The 25,039-nt window shown below is 39.4% G+C and overlaps 1 protein-coding gene across 5 annotated transcripts in view; it reads right to left on the reverse strand.

The window, feature by feature from the left end:
- The window catches only part of WDR72 (WD repeat domain 72), a 246,248-nt gene that overhangs the window by 88,924 nt on the left and 132,285 nt on the right, over positions 1 to 25,039 (reverse strand). The window contains exon 19 of one of the 5 annotated variants that reach the window (XM_039493449.1): positions 8,386 to 8,571. The exons of 3 other annotated variants lie outside the window; for them this stretch is intronic. In XM_039493449.1, the coding sequence (XP_039349383.1) occupies positions 8,459 to 8,571 (113 nt within the window). In that variant the 3' untranslated portion in view covers positions 8,386 to 8,458. Of the gene's footprint in view, positions 1 to 8,385; positions 8,572 to 24,241; positions 24,881 to 25,039 lie in introns of those variants that run through there. One more of the 5 variants, XM_039493450.1, reaches the window with a different exon arrangement.

Raw genomic sequence — 25,039 nt, forward strand, 5'->3', positions numbered from 1 at the left:
AATTTCTCATTAGGCTTCTCTTTGGGGACTAATGTGTAGCAAAGCATTGTTCAATGACTTCTCAGATCTGGAAGACACCTTGAATCAAATCAGGTTTAAAAATATTTTAGGCTCTCACTTGTTTTTCTTTGCAAAATATATTAAAGACATAAAACCTCTCTTAGTAGTTTTTGTCCTATAGTTCCTACAGCATCAGCTGCTGGAATCAGAGAAATATCTGCCAGTGGCATCCTGCTTCTGCTGTTGTAAAGCTACCTAAAAGGATGAGTGGAGTGAAAATGGGAGAATATCTAGGAACTAAACTATTCTGCCTTTAGCCTTTTCAAAACTATTACGGTTGAAAGTGTATATTCATTTTATAATCTACTTTATATGTAAGGCAGCTAATATTTTTTCCACAAGGTTAGCCAAGTACCTACTGTATGTATATTGAGGTATACATACCATTATATAGGCAAACATTTTGAACTTTATCAATTCCTATGTATCACTTTTTTTTTTTTGGAGGGAGGGGGTAAGATTCAAATAAACTGGTAATCATATTATCTGTGCAATATACTGGTTTCACTATAAAATTCAACCAACTAGAATACAACATCCTTTGACCTAGCTGATAAAAGGTCAGAAAGCAATTTTGAATAATAAATGAGACCCGCTGACCTCATGACCCAAGTCTGGCAGGGTCAGTGGCAGCCCTCTCACCAGATGCTGATGGCAGATATACAGACACAGACAGCTCAACTAATGAGTTTCCTGAATATGGGTGCTTCGCTCCAAGGACATTTAAGTGCTATACACTATATAAAACAAACTTCGAAGTAATCTGCATCATGTAAAATTAAAATGATATTTGTAGGGAGGTGTAATACAATTTACTTTGCAATCCTCATTAAAGCAGTCACTTTACAGCTTTTCCTAGCTGCCTGTTAGCCACAAAATTTTGTATCTGATGAATGTTTCCTTAAGATCTTTTCTCCTTATATTTATGTGATTCCTATGATTGTGTTTGGCTGGGCTGAAATCTCATTTAGCTATAGTCATCAAAAATATATTAAAAATACAGTCATTTTATCATCCTTGAATTCATACTAAGGGGCACTGTTCTGCTTGTTCACCTCTCAGAGGGTGAAATTCACCTTTGGTGTGCAGGGCCAGCATCTCTCTCTGAACCACCTGAGCCCCCATAGTGGTGCCATTCAGAATAAGCCACAGAGTAGGTGGATCAAAATGGACCATGGAAGGGGCCACATAATCCATTAAGTACATATTCAGTAGCCCAACATGCCAGACAAGTTGCATGAAAGGGCTGTGTTCACTACTCCCTCTATAGGCTGGACTAGCAATCATGGAGGCTGCACTACAGCCCTGGGTCCTGGCTCCAGGTTGGGAGGTGGATATCACCTTCCCAACACACAGGCACTTTCCCCATATAGAATCTGGTTGCGCTGGTTCTTTTGAGGTAAAGAGGATTTCACTCAAGAAGCATGAATGCATAGAGATGTTTGCATATATGTTTTATATGAATTAGCATTTGAGACCAGATTTTTTAAATTTAAATTTTGTGAGGGGGGTACTCTACAAACTTTAGTAAATTAATCCTTAAAGCATTTTTGGAAAGTAGAGAAGTATTGGTATCCTCATTTTATGGAGGGGGAGAGTGAGGCACTTGAGTTCATTATGTGCTAAGGAAAAAAGTGTTTCCTTTTAGCAGTTTTAAATGTGTTGCCTTTCAGTTTAATTGAATGTTTGCTTGTTCTTCTATTATGAGAAGAGAAAAATAGGAGCAAGTGGTTGATTTACTTTCTCCAGATCATTCATTATACTGTAGATCTCCACCACGTTCACTCCTATTTGTCTTCTCTTTAAGCTAAGCAGTCTTTCAGAGTCTCCTTATGCAGAAGCCCTAATCAATTTCCTCCTCCATCTCTCCACCCTATTTCTGCCATATCCCTTTTGTGATAGGGTTGACAGGATAGCTCACAACCCTCCCAGCATAGGATATACCATCACTGTACATAATGGCACATAATATTTTCAGTATTGTTTTCTATTATGTTTTTCTTACATGCTGACAATGTATTTGTTCTTGTGACTGCCACTGCACACTGTCCATGACACCCCAGGATGGAATTTACCTCTGCAGTGGTTCATAAGAACATAAGAACATAAGAAAGGCCATACCGGGTCAGACCAAAGGTCCATCTAGCCCAGTATCTGTCTACCGACAGTGGCCAATGCCAGGTGCCCCTGAGGGAGTGAACCTAACAGGCAATGATCAAGTGATCTCTCTCCTGCCATCCATCTCCATCCCCTGATGAACAGAGGCTAGGGACACCATTCTTACCCATCCTGGCTAATAGCCATTTATGGACTTAGCTACCATGAATTTATCCAGTCCCCTTCATATAGTCCTAGCCTTCACAACCTCCTCAGGTAAGGAGTTCCACAAGTTGACTGTGCGCTGCGTGAAGAAGAACTTCCTTTTATTTGTTTTAAACCTGCTGCCTATTAATTTCATTTGGTGACCCCTAGTTCTTGTATTATGGGAATAAGTAAATAACTTTTCCTTATCCACTTTCTCAACATCACTCATGATTTTATATACCTCTATCATGTCCCCCCTTAGTCTCCTCTTTTCCAAACTGAAGAGTCCTAGCCTCTTTAATCTTTCCTCATATGGGACCCTCTCTAAACCCCTAATCATTTTAGTTGCTCTTTTCTGAACCTTTTCTAGTGCTAGAATATCTTTTTTGAGGTGAGGAGACCATATCTGTACACAGTATTTGAGATGTGGGCGTACCATGGATTTATATAAGGGCAATAATATATTCTCAGTCTTATTCTCTATCCCCTTTTTAATGATTCCTAACATCCTGTTTGCTTTTTTGACCGCCTCTGCACACTGCGTGGACATCTTCAGAGAACTATCCACGATAACTACAAGATCTTTTTCCTGACTCGTTGTAGCTAAATTAGCCCCCATCATGTTGTATGTATAGTTGGGGTTATTTTTTCCAATGTGCATTACTTTACATTTATCCATATTAAATTTCATTTGCCATTTTGTTGCCCAATCACTTAGTTTTGTGAGATCTTTTTGAAGTTCTTCACAATCTGCTTTGGTCTTAACTATCTTGAGTAGTTTAGTATCATCTGCAAACTTTGCCACCTCACTGTTTACCCCTTTCTCCAGATCATTTATGAATAAATTGAATAGGATTGGTCCTAGGACTGACCCTTGGGGAACACCACTAGTTACCCCTCTCCATTCTGAGAATTTACCATTAATTCCTACCCTTTGTTCCCTGTCCTTTAACCAGTTCTCAATCCATGAAAGGACCTTTCCTTTTATCCCATGACAGCTTAATTTACGTAAGAGCCTTTGGTGAGGACCTTGTCAAAGGCTTTCTGGAAATCTAAGTACACTATGTCCACGGATCCCCTTGTCCACATGTTTGTTGACCCCTTCAAAGAACTCTAATAGATTAGTAAGACACGATTTCCCTTTACAGAAACCATGTTGACTATTGCTCAAGAGTTTATGTTTTTCTATGTGTCTGACAATTTTATTCTTTACTATTGTTTCAACTAATTTGCCCGGTACCGACGTTAGACTTACCGGTCTGTAATTGCCAGGATCACCCCTAGAGCCCTTTTTAAATATTGGCGTTACATTAGCTAACTTCCAGTCATTGGGTACCGAAGCCGATTTAAAGGACAGGTTACAAACCTTGGTTAATAGTTCCGCAACTTCACATTTGAGTTCTTTCAGAACTCTTGGGTGAATGCCATCTGGTCCCGGTGACTTGTTAATGTTGAGTTTATCAATTAATTCCAAAACCTCCTCTAGTGACACTTCAATCTGTGACAGTTCCTCAGATTTGTCACCTACAAAAGCCAGCTCAGGTTTGGGAATCTCCCTAACATCCTCAGCCGTGAAGACTGAAGCAAAGAATCCATTTAGTTTCTCCGCAATGACTTTATCATCTTTAAGTGCTCCTTTTGTATTTTCATCGTCAAGGGGCCCCACTGATTGTTTAGCAGGCTTCCTGCTTCTGATGTACTTAAAAAACATTTTGTTATTACCTTTGGAGTTTTTGGCTAGCCGTTCTTCAAACTCCTCTTTGGCTTTTCTTATTACACTCTTGCACTTAAGTTGGCAGTGTTTGTGCTCCTTTCAGAGCCTGGCACAGCTATAGGGAAGCAGAGTTTGTATCCTCACAATCCTGGGACTCTCTAGGGTCATTCTGGTTCTTTTAAACTGTGTTGGTTAAGGCCGCCCGGAAGATTGCCCTGATTTTGTATGCAGCTGCCCACGGTAACCAGACCTTGAAGCAGACAGAGAACAGTTGAGGCACAGGACCATCTTGGCCACAGTTCTCACCCCCTAGAAAAATACTCTGTTCCAGGGGCTCTGCTGTGGACTTCCTTCAGCGGTATATCACTGAGCCAAGTGCATGCTGGGACAGGATTTTGAATTCAGTCAGTGTTGTGTGAATACTTATACAGTGCAGACATCATCAATACAGCTCATTGTCTATGTACTTCACCACTGAGTACTTCTGCCTTGATTCAGGAAGTGCTCAGGAACTGGGGGCATAACACTAACCAAACACAAATACCTGTACAGTGCATAGTGCACAAAACAGAAAACACATCCTTGTGTGAGAGATTATAAAATCCACTTGTAACCCTGCCCCACATATACAAGTCTACACCAGGCAAGGAAATTCGTGTTGTATCCAGGGCATCAGAAAACCACTTCATGCTCACTTGACATTTTTGATGTCATTAATCTACACATATGTCAGAAAAAGGCTGCCAAATTTCCTCACAAACATAGCATCTGTTCTGCTGTACAAATGATATTACGGAATGACAGATGCTCTATCGTTACAGCTGCAACTGAGATCTCTTTGTAAACCTGATTTTCAACCACACTTCTCATCTCCTGCACCTCTCTGCTATTACCCATGGCAAAACTCATCCTAAGAAAGAACATTTCTGGGATGTTTGGAAATACCAGGAATAGAGTTGGAAGGTTATGGAGCCAGATTCTCTTAAGGCTGTTCTATTTTACACCCAGTTGCATGGCCCATGGGAACTATTCTGGCAGCCAGAGATCAGCTGTTCACAGCAGCATCAAAAGCATGCTTCCTTTTCCCAGCCAGGGCCCTAGTGGTACTGTGCCATCAGAGATTTCTCCCACATGGCGAAAATCATCCACTGCTTTGCATCCACTGGGTTTATTGCAACTTTGCACTGACAAAGCAGCATAGTCTGCCCATGTTGTTTTCATGTCTCCTGTCATTAACTTTTGACAAATATCCTATTTTTTTCTGACTCACCATATTTGGCAAATGGTTCAGCCTACAAAACCCAAGATTATTTGACTTTGCTGAGAAGATGGGTTTATTTTGCATAGAATTTGGGAGCCAAGGGGAAAAGATTAAGAGGGCAATTATGAAGATATATAAGGGTAGGCAGAGAAGGAACTGAGTAGAGGCTCACTAGAGCAGGAATATAAAGAAGAGGAAGCCAGAGAGCCATGTAGAAAAGAGCAATTCCTCTTCCTTCTCATCCAAGTGAGGAGACAGACTTGAGAAGCACGCAGGTTCCAGTCGAACCTGGGAAATGACCACCTTGCTCATACTCCTTTAAAAGGCTTTTTATATTATGCACTGTTCAGCGAGGGCTGAGAACCAGAAGGAACGCTTAGGGGGGAGCATGGACAGGTGGCTCGGAGCTGTGCTCCCAACATCAGACTGGAGGCTCTGAAGGAGGCAGGAGGATGAGGCACATGGATCGGGAGAGGCAGTTAGTGAGGTATGGAGGTGATATGAAGAGGTGTAGAGGGAAGAGGTGTGGAAGATGGCAGGGTGCTGGGTATTTATGAGCCTTTGTCATTGACTTTGATGGAATGTGATCAGGCCCTCATATGGGATTGTTCTTGATGTGAAATCCACAAAAGTGGTACATGATACATAAGTCACCCGCTGGTTCAATGATGTGACTTCCCTAATCATGTCGTATATTCAGTGTCTGTAAGTTAGCACTGGGATTTCCTGTATGTGATATACAGAGTATTAGAGACAATGGCCTAATCTTTCAAACATGAGCAAAACTTGGGAGTGAATGGCCTTTGTGCAGGAAATAAATACAGATTGGAGAGCATTAAATCGTTCCCTCCCCATAAAGTGGAGACAGCATGTGGAGTAGCCACACAGCTACTTTGTGTCTGCTACTGTAGCCTAAGCAGGGCCGGCTTTAGGAGGTGCGGGGCCCAATTCGAACAGTTTCGATGGGGCCCCGGCAGGGATGACTAAAAAAAAAAAAAAAAACACGTAAAAAACACACGTGGGGCTTGTACTCACCGGGTGGTGCTCCGAGTCTTTGGCGGCACTTCGGTGGCAGGTCCTTCACTCGCTCCAGGTCTTCAGCGCCACTGAAGGACCCACCGCCGAAGTGCTGCCGAAGACCCAGAGCAAGCGAAGGACCCACCACCGAAGTGCCGCTGAAGACCTGGAGCGCCGCCAGGTGAGTAAAAATTAAAAAGGTGCCTCTAGCCAGGGAAGGGATTCGCACTGGGCGCGGGGCCTGATTCGGGGGAATTGGTGGAATAGGCCTAAAGATGGCCGTGAGCCTAAGGGACTGTAGTAGCAATTGTGGCTCATTAGGCACCCCTTACGTGGGAGGTTTTGGTCAGTGCATCTGTGTAGCAGATCCCTAGCCAGGCCCTCCCATATCACCATTCAAGGCTGCTATGGAGAGAGCTCACCATAGGGCAGTGCTTCAGAGACTGCTGTGGTCCCCTGCCTTCCCCCTCTATGCAGCAGAACAGCAGTAGTTAATTTACATTTTGTGTTCCCCATACCTGTGCAGGGGCAGGGAAGGTAGGAATTGCACCAATATTTTTTCACCTCATCCATCTCAAGCATGCATTAATCTTATAAATCTCTACATTGTACACGAAGAATCTGCAAATTAGGACTAACTCCAAAAATCAGCCTAAATTGGAAAAAGGGTTTTATTGACTGCTTAACTGCTTAACTTGTAACAATGTATTTTCTAAAACAATTAACATGCTCAGCTTTCTCCCCTCCTATACATACACCCTTACAGAAGAAAACTAAAACCCTTTTTTCACTTTAGTACAATCTGTCCAACTGTGGGCCAAACTCTACTTCTAGATGCAAGCAACTGGTCACACATCAAAGGACAGAATCTGGCTTTTTGGGTTTATCCTCTAGTTTTATGTTAGGAAGCTACTTCACATACCTCTCCTCCCCCGCCCCTTTTTTCCCCCTCCTGGAAAGACTATGTCAATACAGTAACACTTGCCACGTTTTAATTTGAAGCTGAATGTATAGTACAGTTTTGTAACTCTCAGGAAATAATCCCATTGCCTGTCTTTTTCCCACAGAGAGGTGAAGACACTGTAATCAGCTTTTTACCTCAGATGAGCAGTTTCTCTGCATGTACAAGCTGCAACATTTCTCACAGGAGTTCATAAAAAATGCAAAGGTTTCCCCCACTATTTACCCCCCCATTGTTTAATAAGAAATTTATTTTCTGTGACCATTTTTTTTCCTCAAAAAGGGATACTTCACAAAAATCATTGGCAACGTTTGTTATTTACAAAAGTGTTCTTTCTTTTTGGTGTCTTTTGAGCTTAATATATTATAAATCCTAATGCAATTTGAAGAGGTGTACAGCAACATACGCAGTTTCTCTCATGCTGACCAGCTTTTGTGCTTATAACGGTTTCTGACTCTTTATCAGCCACCAGGCTGAAGTCCTTTTTGTACTGTATTGGGACTAAAGCTCATTTGCAGACAGCTGCAATATGAGCTTCCTCACCCTGCCCCGCCATTGACCTTCAACCTGATCTAAAAGAACTACCTTCTTTCAGAGTGAGAAGTTATTCATTTACTATAATAGCTCTATTTTGGGCTTCCTCAGCAAAACCAGGCAATTGTGCCCAAATTGGGATAGGGTGCCACATTGACCGTCGTTTTACAGACTAAGACAAAACCGCCAGGATATTGCAGTTAGGACTGGCTCACAGCAGGAGGCCAAAAAGTTGGTATTTAAAAGTATGGCTGATGTGCGGTATTTAAAATAATAATAAAAAACCTACAATGGAAGCGGATGAGTTGTCTGGTTTATCTATAAGGGCTTGCACCCAATTTATTCTCTGAACTTCACAGATTTTTCATATGTGAAATGCAGGCTGTTAGAAGTTAATTGGCAGTATGCTGCACTGCTTTCAAATGTAACCAATTGAAGAGAATAAGTGAAAAACAGAAATAATCAGACTATTGGGTAATAATTAGAAATAAATAAAATGCTTCTGATGAAAACAATTAGTCCCAAGCATTACAAGTGGAAATGCAGTCCAGTGTTAAAGAGACAGTTTAGAAGCACATGGTACATTTATCACAGCTCCACAGACAAGTTATTGAGCTGTCTGTGAAAAACAGAGCCAAACAGGAAAGCTTTCAGCAGAAAGCAGTGGTTGAGGTCCTTGATTGATAGAGTTAGATGATGCAAAGCTGTCTGATGGCCTTTCTGAAAAATAAAGTGAAGGAACTCAAGGTCTTTCTTGACGATCTCTGACCACAGATGAACAGCTACTTTATTACAGCACAGATTGAGGTTACACCTTAGTCCATATTCTGCCACTTTTTGATGCACACGGTTAACTTTACCAACAATCTACTGTGTTTAACATAAGTGTTTGCCATCTTTGCAGTATTTTAAAAGGTTACTACAAGGGACAGCTAATTGCACTGGTTAAAAGCTTTGCTTCTTCCCCTTTCTGTTTAACCACAGTGACTGAAAATAATATAGTCAATCTTGCTACAGACTTCTCATTGCTATGACAGAACTGATTGTTCTGGGACCAGCCTCTCATTTAAAAGATACAGAAACAACTCAGTTATGCATAATAGCCAAAAATCTACCTGCTGTGCTGTTTCTTTCAGAAAGGAAGTTATTTACCTCCCCAGAAATGCAATCTCTTTATCTTCCTGAATTCATTTTTAAACTGGAGTCTAGTATGCCCTGACATTACACCACGATTTGATCTCAGAAACCATTACATTTTAAATAGTGAGGACTGCTAACTGGTCTTTGGTGGGCTGGGGCCAACAATGGAGTGGATGAACATCCTTTGACACAATTTTTTAAAAAATTGGATGTCTAAAGAAAGACATTCAAACTCTTTGTCAGAAACCTATGTAAGTGGCTTGATTTGCAGAGGTGCTGAGCACTGAAATTCCCAGAAAACCCTGGGTGCCAGATTTTTAAAGGCATTTAGTTCTCTAAGGATGGACAAAGGTACTTAGCAGGATTTTCAACAGCATCTAGGAGCCTAATGCCCATTGATTTCAAGGGTACACAGGCATCAAGGTGCTTTTGAAAATCCCCATAGGCATCTATGTGCATATTTAGACACCCAGATATCTGTACAAATCTGGCCATGGGTGCCTAGCTGTAGACATAGGTGCTTAACTTTGAAAATGCTGGTCCCAAAATTTGCAGATAATACAGAACTACTCAAGATAGTTAAGTCCAAAGCAGACTGTGAAGAGCTACAAAAGGATCTCACAAAACTGGGTGATTGGGCAACAAAGTGGCGGATTAAATTTAATGTTGATAAATGCAAAGTAATGCACATTGGAAAACCTAATGCTAACTATACATATACAATGATTGGGTCTAAATTAGCTGTTACCACTCAAGAAAGAGAGTCATTGTGGATAGTTCTTTGAAATCATCCACTCAATGTGCGGTGGCAGTCAAAAAAGAGAACAGAATGTTGGGAATCATCAAGAAAGGAATAGATAATAAGACAGAAAATATCATATTTCCTCTATATAAACCCATGGTATGCCCACACCTTGAATACTGTGTGCCATCTCAAAAAAGATATATTGGAATTGGAAAAGGTTCAGAAAAAGGCAACAAAAATGATTAGGGGGATAGAACGGCTTCCATATGAGGAGAGATTAATAAGACTGGGACTTTTCAGCTTGGAAAAGAGATGACTAAGGGGGGATATGACAGAGGTCTATAAAATCATGACTGGTGTGGAGAAAGTAAATAAGGAAGTGTTATTTACTCCTTCTCATAATACAAGAACAAGGGGCCACCAAATGAAATTAATAGGTAGCAGGTTTAAAACAAACACAAGAAAGTATTTTTTCACGCAACACACTGTCAACCTCTGGAACTCCTTGCCAGAGAGTGTTGTGAAGACCAATACTATAATGGGGTTCAAAAGGGAGCTAGATAGATTCATGGAAAATAGGTCCATCAACGGCTATTAGCCAGGATGGGCAGGCATGGTGTCCCTAACATCTGTTTGCCAGAAGCTTAGATTGGGTGACAAGGCATGGATCACTTGATGATAACCTGTCTGTTCATTCCCTTTGGGGCACCTACCATTGGCCACTGCCAGAAGACAGGATACTGGGCTTGATGGACCTTTGGTCTGACCCAGTATGGCCGTTCTCATGTTCTTATGTTCTAATTTCCCAAGTTATTTCCATTGCTCACAAAATGTTCTCTAATCTCCAAAACGACTTTTCTGTGTTCAATAAGATCCAGGTTAGGAGAGACTAGGAAGGCAGGAAAGATGGTGAGGCTCCCAGTGCTTATCCTCTTTGCTGTTTCCATCCCGACTGACATCTTTGGCATCAACTGAATGAAATCTCAGAAACCCTTTTTCAGAGAACATGATTCTGGGCTTGAGTCTATTCGCTGCTCAATTTCAATTTCATCCTATTCCATTCTCATTGCCATGATATCTGAGCCCCTTCCAGTGGTGCATTAGGTGATATGAATAACATCAGTCATGTTTGGTTCTTTCTTGCTCCTCTCTCCCCAGAGAAAAAACTGTGAGCACAGTAAGATTTACTTTTCTTTTCTTAATACATGATACGTATACTGTACTATGTGTTTATAGTAGTGAAGTCAAGGCTAAAGAAGCCTGACTTGCACTTGGAATGCTTTCATTTATATCTGCTTTCATTTGCACCACAATTACACCACTGTAACTCTATTGACTTCAGTGGCAACACTCTGATTTACAATGGGTTAAGTGAGAGTAGAATCGGAATAGAGCAGATTACAGCAAGCCCCAGTAATCTTAGTCTCTTCTCTCTCAGGAGCCATTAGAATATTGGGCCAAATCTTCAACTGGTGTAAATAGCAGAGCTCTAATGAAGGCTATGCTCACTTGCACCAGATGAGGATCTGGTACATTGGCTCTTCTTCGATTTTCTAGCAATTTCTACTATCCAGTCAGAATGGTATGATCCTTAATGAGGCCAGCCGACAGTATATGCTTACTTTTTAGTGCTACTTTGGTTTTAATGTCTGAGTTATTCACTCCACACACCATTCTCTTCTTCAGAATAGTTTTTTCTTGCCATCATCTTAGTTTAATATCCCCTTTAGAAACTGCTGCCTGAATTATATCTGGTTTCGGAATTAACTTTCAAATTCTCAAAGCATAGATAACAGCAATGGAGGAATCTACTTGAATGTCTGACCACAGAGGAGCTGACACCACTTTTGAAGTTCAGAGCCACTTTTCACTAGCAGGAACTTTCAAATTTAAAAATATTTAAAAACAAACCAACCTCTTATTGGAAATAACAGCAGAGCCAAGGTTTGGAGCTATGCCATTCAGTATTTAGAAATTATGATAAAATACTATCAGCCATTTTGGGATAAAGTTGCATAATCTTGTGACTTATTTGATCAATAAAGCTCAGGCAGTAGATATCTTTCAAATTAGAAAATAAATACACAGAAATTTCTTCAGTGATGATACGGGACAGTTGGGCATTTTGCAAAGAATCTTAATTCACCATCCATTCTGGGGCTTCATTCTCATAGCTACCAAGTTATAAGGCGCCCCTGCTCTATGAGGAGAGGTTAAAAATTCTGGGCATGTTTAGTCTTGAGAAAAGAAGACTGATGGGGGAACCATATAACAGTCTTCAAATAGGTTATGGGCTGTTATAAAGAGGATGGGGATCAATTGTTCTCCATGTCCACTGAAGGTAGGACAGGAAGTAATGGGCTTAATCTGCTTTAAGGAAGATTTAGGTTAGATATTAGAAAAATACTTTCTAACTATGAGGTAGTTAAGCTATGCAATAGGCTTCGAGGGCTGGACTTGATGACCTCTCGAGGTCCCTTCCAGCCCTCCATTTCTATGATTCTATGTATATAGCTTTGCAGCTCATTTACTTTAAAACTAGAATACATGCAATTATGCAATAACATACTTCACTGAAGGTTATAAATCATAATGTTTCAAACAATTCATATGGATTTATTTTGACTGATTGCATAGTCACTAGAATTCCTGCAATGCTTAATACAAAATGAGGTTCTTACAGTATCATTCAGGTTTTTCCTCATCTGTTTTCTAAAGCACTTCCCACACTGTAGTACAACCTGATAAAACGGAAGAAGCTCCCAGCGGCCAGTGTTAGATATTAGTCCAATGGGATTATGGATAATGAAATTAACATTGATCACTATCAGCAGAAAGACAAGCTTTTGCCTGCAAACTTAAAGTCCTAAAATGTGTTAAGTTGAAAACGGATGTTCTGTTTTTCTACCTGTCAAACTTGAAACTGAGATTTGGAAGGCATACGATTATTTTAATGTTGCTTTTCACTTTGCTTGATACTAGTAATGCTGTTTTGTTTTGTTTCTCTCATCCTCAGGGTATAACAATAAAAATTTCATATTGTTTCATATTTCATTCTGTTTCATGCATTTCATCTTCAAAAAAATCTTCAAACCTAAACATATCTACTTCATATAAATAAAGGTGTTTTTAAAATATGTATTGACTTTTTTCATGTATTAAGCTTTTCAGATGAATCTGGTTGCTAAATGATTGCTCTAGTAACTGTCTTGTCATCTGGACATGTATTTAGATTGTTTTTTTGACATGATGTCCCTGCAGAAATTTGGGCAATACGAAATAAAGAGCATGGGTTTGCCTATCACACTGATTACTTGATGTAATAGTAAGCAAGCTTAAGTGAACTGTGTGTCTTCAATCTTTCCAATCACTTAGGGATGGGCACCAGAGGATACCATCCATCATTCCTGGCTTGAAACATATGGTGCATCAGCAATCTTAGGCTGACCTAAATGATAGTAAAAGCTGCTATGCTGTTCACAATAAGAAATTGTTGTCCACTGAATTACAGGTTTGTGATTAGATTGCTAACATGGCCAACTTGATGTATAAGTGAAGTGTCCAGGAAAGATATTCTCTAGGTTCCTTTGAAGATTAATTTATACCCTTGAAATGTGCACCAATCACAAAGTGAAAATATGTCAAGATATTTTTCTTATGAACAAAAAAAGCACTGCAGTGGTAACAGTTAATTTATTTCTGGCAGTTTTAGCTAACAGAATTCAATAAACAAGATTTTTAATGGTTTCTGTTTTGTTGCAAGACTTGTGTATTGCTTCACTTCCAAAAACATGGGATGCTACAAACACTATGACAAAATTCTTGACAACAAAACCTGCCTCTCCCCTGTTTTCTCCAGAAAACCAACATACAATCTTTCAAACATCTTGCAAAGATAAGTGCATTGGACATCATATTGTTCTCAAATGCAAAATAAAGAAAGTTTGCTGATATTGTAGGAATATATGTGGATATGTGTTTTATCTGTTGGACCCACAGTTTAAGTGACAAAAGCATGAAGTATTTCATTTCCAATTGGACCCTATTTTAAGAGACTATAAACTAATATATTTGACTGTTGCTCCAAAACTTTACAGTCTTGTTTTTACATGAAACTAAGGACCATTTATGTCATCTTCATTTATTTGGCCATACAATGAAAAAGGCTTTGCACAGCAGAATTAGGTTTCAGCTCTGGAATTTCTAGTGATTCTAGAGGCATCCTATTTGAAAGGTCCCTAAATTTAGGACCAAACTATGCCTGTTTCTGTGTGGGTATACTACAGGGGGAAAGGGCACAAATGGAGCTGGGGAACACAATGAGGGGCTAGTTTGTGCTGCCTACAGTACTAATGATCCCAAGATATGTGCGTAGGCAGGGCATGGGGAGAGCCAAGGGTCCACCCAGCATAGCAATCCAGAGCAGGGTGCTTAGTGAAAGATCAATATATAATCATGGGAGGCACTTTTGGGAAGCTAAAAAACAAAAGATTTTCAGAGGCATATCAGACAGAGCAGGATACCATTTCAAGAACACCAATGTATAACATCTGGGAGCTAGATACTCTGCTAGGCAAATACTGAAAATAATTTCCCATAAACATCTATTTGAATTTTAAACTAATGAATGTATCCATGCTCTTAGCCCATTTGTGTTCACTGTCTGTGAAGATTCACATGGATGCATTTTAATAATAGCAAGAATGTTCATGAAAAGCTGATCACTGGCAGACAGATTCCTCTCCCCTGACTGTGGAGCAGTTGGGAAACCACTCCGCAATTACTACTTCTGACCACTGGGTGGATTAGCTTTAATGACCCTATTGCACAGCAGCTACCAGCAGGGCTGGGAATGAAAGGGAGGGTTCCATGCTGCAGTGAATCTCCTGGCACTTCACTCCCTCAGCCTTGCTCTGTCATTCCCTCAAAAGCTCCCTGTGTGATGCTGTGCAAGAATCCCTTTGAAAAAGAGCTTCATTGTACTGGCCCTTCTAATTCTGCTTTGGTTCCACTGCCAAGATATTTGTCACAGATACGGAGGCAGGGTTTGTCTTTAAATTATTAATATATTTTTTTTAAACTTTCCCAAACATACAACACAACGTAATATAATATTATACTACATTAAAGCAAGCGGTTGCTTAATTTCTTTTTTTCTTAGTCATTTTTTTGCTATTCCTCAGTATCAATTGTCCAGCAACAAAAATCCTATAATATACAGTAGATCTGCTTAGCATACATATCCATTTTGATGGTAAAAGTAGAGCCTTTTGAACCTTCCCATTGGTACAAGCTAATTACAAGAGGAATCCCTTCCTATGGCATTGTAGATGGCCATAATATGCCTAGACTATCTGGAAACATCCATTTGAAGGATCTCTCTCATTTCTGTCAAAATGCAATGCTTTCCTGAAAACACAGATGAAAAGTGGTGCCCATTTAACTTACATAACAATACAAAAATAGATTGTGTTTTCAGTCAACATAAAGATTTATTGATCTTCATTGTCAACATCAACCTCTCCAATCTGGCAAGATGTAAAACCTCGCCAGCAGTCCATTTTTAAAAGAAATGGAGTGTTTAGCAGTAGTGCACAATCAATTTTATAAAATCCAACAGACATGATTCACTAAAAAGTCAGGTCTGCTTTTTTAGGGGGAAAAGGGGCTGTGGGGAAACAGATCAGCTGTGGGGGAGAGAAGAGAAAGAGTACCTAGATTTTCTTTCCTCTTCCCATGGAAGACCATAGTCCAGACAGCAATTTAATTTATTTATTTATTACACAAAACCCATTTGGCTTCAATGGGAATTCCATTTGTGGAATAACAGTGTGATGTGGTTCTTAGGGATGATGATCTGTATCTGGGATGTGATGTGAGCAGAGTTTAGCAAATAGCAGAAAAAGTGTTCTGTGAATATTCATTGGAATTTTAGAACAAATTTCAATTTGACTGTATTGGCAACCTTTTTCTGTGTTCATTTTCCATTACCATATGAGCAGCCAGCCACTATAGCATGATGTGAAAAATGAATCTGAAACTTGAGTGCTCCAATAGGCTCCAATTCAGCCAAGCACCTAACCACTTGCTTACCTTTAAGTATGTGAGTAAACCCATTGAAGTCATGGGAATAGTCACATGTTAAAAGTAAAGCATGTGCTTATGTGCTCTGCTGGAGCAGGGCCTTAGAGGCTGAAAATGAATTGTTCTTGTGCTGGTTAATTCTTAAGTCATCTTAGCAGGGAACACTATTACTACTATGGCTACTGTTAGTATCGTTATTGTTCATTTGTTTAGCAGCAACATTGTACTCAGCTGTGCACAAATGACAAAGACAGTTCCGGGCCTGAAGAGCTTACAGAAGCTCATTACTTATGGTAACATGTACACTAAGAACTCATAAATTGGAATATTAAATATCTTCTGGGCACTGTTTGTGAGCTATTCACATAGGAACAAAAGTCAGAAAACTTTGGACAATTACAGTAACTCCTCACTTAACATTGTACTTATGTTCCTCAAAAATGCGACTTTAAGCAAAATGATGTTAAACAAATCCAATTTCCCCATAAGAATTAATGTAAATGAGGGGTTTAGGTTCCAGGGAAATTTTTGTTACCAGACAAAAGACTATATTATATATATAGACACACACACACACACACACACACACACACAGAGTATAAGTTTTAAACAAACAATTTAATACTGGTACACAGTGATGGTGATTGTGAAGCTTGGTTGAGGTGGAGGAGTCAGAGGGTGGGATATTTCCCTTACTGCTAAATGATGAACTAGCAATTGGCTGAGCCCTCAAGGGTTAACTCTCTCACTGAACAAGGCAGCAGGAATGGAGGGAGATATGTGCAGTTCCCCTTTAAGTACACTGCCTTGTTAATTAGATCAGCTTGCTGAGACCACAGCTGCTGCAAGCTCCCTTTGTCCTGAGCCCTGGTGTGTCCCCCCTGATCTATGGAAGATGAGGTAAGTGGGGTGCAGGAGCAGGGGGGAAGGGGACACCCTGCCATTAGCCCCCCTCTTCCTTCCAGCACATGGCAGTGGGGGGGAGGGACAGTTGCAATTGCTAGCCTGCTGGGCAGCTGCTCCACAGGAACTTAGGGGAGCAGAGAGCTGATAGGGGGAATTGATGGGGGCTGCCGGTCCACCCTGGTTCCAAGCCCCCACTAGCTAGCTGCAACGGGCTGCTCTTCCTACAAGCAGTAGACAAAGCAGGTGGCTGCCAAATGACATTAGAAGGGAGCATTACACAAATTTAAATGAGCATGTTCCCTAATTGATCAGCAATGTAACAACGAAATAACCTTAACCAGGATGACTTTAAGTGAGGAGTTACTGTAATAAATTCAAAAATTTCGCTAGCTGCTCTGCGAACTTTTCACTAACTGAAAGAGGCAAACAGTGAAAATTATTCATAAGAAATTATTCCCCCAGCTATAACTGGAAATGATACACCTTTCTGCAAAGATTGGCTAAGATTTGATTTGAGCCCAACTCCTACATGTCTCGGTCTCCTATTCTTGCAACTTTTTTTGAACAATTTACAGCAGAAAATCTCTCTCTCCATTCTGGCTCCTCCAAAAGCCTGTGGAAAAGCTGCCTTCCTGGTTCTCCATTACAGGAGCTGCAAATATATGTAATGAGGAAAGGACAAGAGGGCCGAGGGGTGATCTACATACGTATACAACCACATGGAACAAGCCATATGTTATTTGTACACATATCATAAACTAGAATGGAATACACAAGGGACTGTTTGTACGGTTGGTCTCAGCCTATTGTGGGCATACATTACCACTGCTTTGGAAAAATATAAGAGTGTCTCCTTTTTGGGCTTGTAGGCTTTCCTCTGCATCAGCCAGAGTTTGGTCCAATAACTATTTCTATAGGTATGTTCATAGCTTGCAGATTCTGTTTGTTTATTTATTGGTGGAAACTGGTGGATGGCAAAGCTGCCAAGAAGAATGTAACAGTATCAGCAATGACCTAACAAGGAAGAACCTGGTACTACCAAAGCACCACACCTTTGTAAGGATGCTGCAATCATATCTTCCCTTGCAGTCAGGCTACATCATTTTGAATCTTAAAATAAATACTTTTTTAGAGTGACCTTTGTTCAGAGTTCCTGTTTGAGAAAGCTTTGGTGCATGCATGTCTGAATGCAGCAAGTAATGCATTTGATTTCTTAGAAGATATACTGGGGATACAAAACTGATTTCTTTCTAGCAGCATTAAGTTCACCTGTCATGTTTGTATGTATGTATGAGAATAGATATAAGCAATTTGAAAGTTGCTAGTTGAAGAACACTCATCCTCTTGCCTTCCCATTTGATGTTTGAGAATCAGACAGCTGCAAATACTGTGGTGAACCGCTTTTTCTTTCCAGCAGCTATGGCATGGTATGCAATTTTGTACTCCCCCAACATAACAGGAACCTGTATGCTACATCACGACAATTGTGATTATCTTTTGACTGCCAGGAAGATAAAACACATCACGGTAAAAGGAGGTGCAGATGGAACGTCTTTAGAAAAACACACACCAAACCACTAATTATTCACATTAGTAAATTTTCTCATTAGAAAAATGAAAATAGTTTTAGAGTTGCCAACTGATACATTTCATGTTTCTGAAACTCTTTGTTCTGCTCTTTAAATGAAGAAGAAACAATATCAGTTGTTACAATAAAATCCAGCAATTTTACTGAACACCGATCTTTTTGGTTTTTCCTTTTTTAACTTTACAAACTAACTGCACCCTGTGCCAAAGGGAGCTTGGAAAGGGCAGAGGAGGAGTGGGGACTTCAGAGAGCTATGATTCCTATATCCTGGGCTGGCTCAGTTCCAGTTAGATCATCTTAGTGGTTCCTTTAAGTTGCACTTATGGCATAAGATCCCCAAAGAATTGCCACCTTGCAAGGCGAATTCTTTGCTGGCCATTTTCAGACAAAATCTGGCTACTTTACTCCAGCTAAGTGGTGTTCCTAGGAATCCGGTTCACCATCATTAGGATTTTGCAGAGTATTTGAAACTACAATATCTTTCCATCTAATACAGCAAATATTTAGGACTGATCCAAAGTCCACTGAAGTCAATAAGAGTCTTTCCACTGCCTTCAATGGGCTTTGGATCAGGTCTTTAATTCTTCAGTACTCAGAGCAAAGGTCAACCCTTATTTAAAAACAAATGCATATGCAAGAGTGAAAAGGGAAAAAACAACACTGCTCCTGAGACACAGAATCTTTGTTACTTTGAACATCTTAGGAAAAAGCAGAACATGGGATCAAACCTTGAGAGATCTCAGACTACAAAAAAGAAAATCAGTAGCAGACAGTTGAATAGAAATGTTAGCACCTGAAGTTCTTGAATTCCTAATAGCTGATAGCAAACTATTGAAGCATACACCTTCTGGTGCAAAGGTACATTTAATCTTTATTGTTCATATGTGTCAATCTTTTGTATTATGTCAAAAGAGATTTTTCATATCTGTGTGGATCAAGTTTTCAAATACATGTCTATATAAGTAAAGTTTGCTGCTTTGAAAATTACAAAAATGATATGGCATTCTTCTGCAAGAGCAGCCTATTAGTGCAAACTGCTTGGAAACTGCAGTACATTAACTATACATATGAAAATCCTATGTAGAGTAAGGCAGTTAACTCATTTTTAACTATTTGAAAAAATTACCTTAAGAGTAAATGTAAGATTTATAAATATGCTGCACTGCATACAGGGGCGGCTCTATGTATTTTGCCGCTCCAAGCACGGCAGTCAGGCAGCTTTCGGCAGCATGCCTGCGGGAGGTCTGCTGGTAACGTGGATTTGGTGGCATGCCTGTGGGAGGTCCGCCGGTCCTGCACCTTTGGCGCCCCTGCCACCAAATTGCCACCGAAGGCAGCCTGACTGCCGCCTTCACAGCAACTGGCAGGCCGCCCACCTGCGGCTAGGTGCCCCAGGCATGCAGTTGGTGCGCTGGTGCCTGGAGCTGTCCCTGACTACATAACAGATCATTTATTTATATTCTGTTTGTAAGTTTCTTGACTGGTATTTTGAGATTTGTTCTTATATTTTGCTGAGAATTCTATTCAGCTTTGTCTAAAATGTGCAGTGGGCCAATTTTTAAGATTTAGCTATGAGATTAGATTGTGTTTATAACTGAATGTTAGACATGACCCTCTATTGTTAAGACGGCCAAGTTTCCATTAAAACTCTCTTATTTAATCACTCACAAGTTTCTGAAACATTAACCTTTTGGCTGAAATTTTCCATATTAGGCCTCTGTTACAAAATGATTTTTTGATGTCTTAAAAAGTCCAGCAATTTTTTCAAATAGTTTTCGGAGTACAAAAATATTCTTGCAATCTTTTCTGAACATTGGAAGATGAAATTTGAGTTTGAAATAGATTAATAGATTTGAATATTCTAGTGAAAACCGGTTTATCAGACTTTGAAAATCATGTGACACATGCACAGTGCATTTTAAACTATTCACACAAAGACTTTAAGCTTCTTCATTAGATCAAAATCCTGCTTTCTTCCACTGAAAATTATGACAAACTCGCATTAGCTTCAGTGGGATGATATTTTGGTGCTTATATCTGTTAAATCCTTGGAGAAGGGACTATCTTTTTATTGGTATCTTATCTAGAAACAAGCAGTCTGTTGACCAGTAATGACTAATAAATAGAAATGGTGATTAGTATATAGGGCTGAAATTTGCAAGTTGCCCAATTTTTCTTTCCTTTAATCTGTACAGGACAGATCACTGAAAGGAGTCCTAGGTCCCCCTACATTAAGTAGGTTTTACAAAAGTAAATGTCCTCATATCTGGGAGAGCCCTTTCTGATTTTTATTAATGATGAACCCTGATTGCTTAGCCAGTGGATATTGGGAGGAGGCAGTTTAGCAAAATTTTGTGCAAGGTATTAAAACTAACTTTGAAATAGTAACACTTTGTAGAATGGCCTGGGAGTATCAATAATTTAAATCCTCTCATCAAAAGAGGACTTATGCAAAACTTTCAAATGCAATCTTCCAGAATGCAAAATATTCAAAACCTGTCTACATTTTTCCATGGAAGCCCTTCACCTTTTGTAGTGATGGTATTCTGACAAAGGGAAGGTTTTGTCTATGAAAGCACACTGGGCTGCAATTCTTAGATCATGATATTTGTGTTGCTTCATTACAATTAGGGATGGGGTAAATCTTTGATTAATTGGGTCTGAAACAAATTTTGTCAGATTTGCTAGTACTTATACTTGAGCAAATAAGCCTGTTACAAGTAGAGCAGACATGGCTATGGCTATTGCCAAATGGTTCCTCAGACTCTGGCACAAAATGGCATTTCATAGCGAACAAAGTCAAGCCCTTCTGCTCTGCTTTGCTACTTCAAATTCTGCTTTTCACCCCTCCCTAGCACAAACAGCCTCATTAAACCCCTCCAATTGCCTTGGCTCCTGCCATGATTTGTATTTATAGTCGGTATGGTATTACTTGAATCATTATTTGATTCAATATGAAAGAAGTGACTGTCACATTATTATTTATAACAGAATAATGGCTCGGTGGTTAACACTTAAAATGGTTTAAAATTAAACTCTATAAAGAATATATGTTAGTTTGGCTCCTTTCTACAATACCAGTGAATAATCCTATCATATGAGCTTGTGTGACTTAAATATCTGTTGACACATTCTTTAAAGCAGTCCTACACAAGTCTATACGTGCTTTATGTGCCTCCTGAATGAAGTCAGAAAAGGCACTGTGTTATTTCAGCAAATTTTGGTTACTATGCATAATTAATACTGTTCTATTCTTTAATGTTCAAAGCCTACTTTGAACAAGGTGAACAAGGCTCTTCAACTGCACTTCTCCACTGGGAAAGGCAAAATAGATCTCTGCTCACATAATAGACATCAGGTCCATATGGACATACTCTTGTACTGAACCTTTTAAAAATGCATGGAGAGGCAGAAGTGTGTGCAAAGCTGAACACCTACTCTAGTCTCCTGAAACATAATATCAGTTTCATGGACCAGGGCCATTTCTATGTGCTGATGGGCTGTATTGCCTTCAAATGATGGCTCAATGTTTGTTTGACAGTGATTTTGGGGAAGAATGAAGGTATCTTCCTGATTCTGTTGGGGGCGTGTGTGTGAAGGCTTTTTTTGGAGATTTTCCATGTTTGCTGGCTGAGGTAAATGATTGACTCTGTTTGATTATTGATGGCTGGTGGAGTTAATTTATTTGTATTTGTGCTGCTTGAGGATTACCATTAGGGTACTCACATTTGCATGTGAGTTCATTTTTAAAGTAAAATCTAAATAACTAAATATGATTTTTTAAAATCTACTTTTCCTTAAATTCAAAGAAAGAATTTTAAACATGGGAGAATTACAAATGTCTGTAACACATCTTTCATTTTCAAGCAGAAATTTCAAGGCCCTTCTGACAGACTGTACTGTGTAAAAACATGTCCCTTGCCTTATTGCCAAGTAATCATTGTATTTAGGTGTCTGTTTAATTTCAGGCTGCAGTTAGTTGAATTTTATTTTCTTCTCTTGTGTGAGTTAGAAGGATCTATGGGCATGCTGCAATTTCATGATGGAAGTACATTTCTAGACGAGTGATGTAGTGTGATCTACATTCAACTAAAACAACTGTACATAAATTACACCATAAATATTTTTAAAAAATATTTTAAGTCCCAATGGATAATAAAAAATTACTTGTTTCACATCACACTGAAAAGGAAAAAAAAAAAGCAGAGTCAAAATGCTATATGAGGGGCCAAGGTGAAGCATCTGAGGAAAGTTTATACTGACCATGGATGAGGTAACGAACAGAAGAAACTGTATCAGAAATGTTGCAGAGGGAGAAATTCAAATAGAAGTAGAGAAGCAATAACAAATTCTTGATTTAGTGTGGGGAATGACTGGAAATAAATCTTCCACAGATTTTTAGTGAACCTAGGTTTTTTGAGAGTAGCAGAGGCAGCGATGAATGACTAATAATGAGAGGGTGAAACTGAGGCAAGCATAAAGGCCCATTAGTCTGTGAGCAGTGAAGAGAAGAGTTTCTGAGGAAGCTCTAAATGAAAGATGTCAAAGTATCCAGACACTGAGGGCATGTCTACACTTACCAGTAGATTGGCACTGCTGCAATCGATGCAGTGAGTGTCAATTTAGCGGGTCTGGTGAAGACATGCTAAATCGATGGGAGAACACTTGTCTTCTCAAAACTCTATGATGTAATTAAGAATTAAATGTATGGACAAAGCTGGGGAGAAAACAAAGGGAGAGATGGAGAAAGATGGATAGGATAAAGGCAGAAGGAGAAAAAGATAGGAAAATACCCTTAGGGTTAAAGCAAAGGGGGTCAGAAGATCTAGGTTGTAGTTTGTACTTCATTAAAGACTTCCTGTGTGACCTGCATGACTCTTTGTCCTGCACCTTCCCTAAATGCAAAACTGGGATAATATTTCCTTATCTCCCAGTCATGTTGTAAGGCTTAACTGATTGATATGTATAAGGTGCTTAGACACATATAGTTACAAATACTGATAAATAAATTAGTAATGGTCTGAAATGTGATGAGAGTTTATTTTTCCTCATGGCACAAACAGAAGTGAAGTATGCCTTGTATGGCATTATGAATTAATATTTTAATAGTGCACAATAAAGGAATTTTAAGTTCATAAGTATTAACATGTTTATGGAATACCATGCTACAGGATTTCCACCCTGAGACTATTGCAATGGGATAGTAGTATATTGCCCCTAGTTATGTAAGTTGAGATTGTTGGATAAGGATCATGACATTCAAAATCCAGCCTTACCTTAATGTCACAGAAATGGCAATGCACAGGAACTGATGATATACCTGAAATGATATGACTTAAACCCTCCTTCTTCAGGATCTGACTTAACCTCATCCACCTGAACCCCTAACTAGATGGTCCATCTTATCTAGAGAGGGAAACAAATAATATTTGCTATATGACCCAAATAAACGAAACCAGTGACTAATGAGTTATTATAATTAAAATGTCCTTACTAGAATGCTATTTTAAAGTTATATTGCACTAATGATTAAATTCTCAAGGAAGATTTTGATAAAACTGAGAAGATACATATACAGCACTAAGTGTACTACAAACATGGGTAACTCCATTCAACAAGCGTCTGGGGCAGGTAAGCATTCCATTCACTTTACAGCCACGGCTTTCCTACATCTGCTTGTATCCTGATGTGTAATGTTTGTTTAAATGGTGTGCTGATAGTGGCACACCAGGCCCTGCAAAGGATGCTGTAGGTGTCAGGGCTATGCTTTGATAGGATTGCATGACAAGGGGCCAAGTAGTTCTCTCAATGGGGTGTTCCATAAAACACACTTCACAGAGCCATTTTTCAATTGCCATTTTATTCACAACCATTCATTTTTAATATCAGCAGTTTTGTCCTCTCACCACTCTCTAACTTTTGTTTTTCTGCAAACAAATCTTTTTTGTTTAAATAGTCTTTTGTAATTTAGTATATGAAGAACATAGTCAACATTCCACTTTAAGTATATCCAACTTCCAGCTACTTTATGCAACAGTTTGGGGCCCCTGCATTTGCCACTTGATTCACTGACTCCAGCTCTTGACTTAAATTTTCCTGCATGAAAGAGAGGCACTTCAGATCATACCCCAGTGCAATGAGAATATTTAAATTACTTCCCATGCACAAATTAGCACAAATTTCTTTGATTTTATGGTTGATAAATAAAGTCCTGTCCTCTGAAGACCAGTTCACACCATCATGACTGCACTACCTGGGGCCATCTATGACACAATCTTAACAATCCTCAAACATCTCTCTTAGACAGTGCTTAATGCTTCCATGCACAGCAGCTTGAACAATTGTAGATAATAGTTCTAAGGTTATGGACCAGCACTGGTTCAATACCAAATTCCTTCCTCAAAGTTAGATAGTGTATGTCTGTAGAATTAGCTTCCTCTTTCTCTTTGCATCCTGGTGAGCATCTGGTTTCAGATCTGGCAAAAGCAGGGCAGGCCTAATCCATTTGTGCCTTTAAGGCTGTCAGTGTCCAGATTCTCCAAAGCCTCTGAAGAACAACTGCTCAGCTGTTGAGAGATTTAAAATAAAAAAAATCAATATTTTAGTTTTATAACATACTTTAAAACCTTTATTTTTGCATCAAGAAACTTCTTTATCTCATGGCTTAAATTTTTTTGCCCTCTGGATGATCTTGATCCATCCTCCTTTTGATTATGAGCTAAACT

This window comes from Mauremys reevesii, linkage group 10 (genome assembly GCF_016161935.1).
Source record: "Mauremys reevesii isolate NIE-2019 linkage group 10, ASM1616193v1, whole genome shotgun sequence".
Lineage (NCBI taxonomy): Eukaryota > Metazoa > Chordata > Testudines > Geoemydidae > Mauremys > Mauremys reevesii.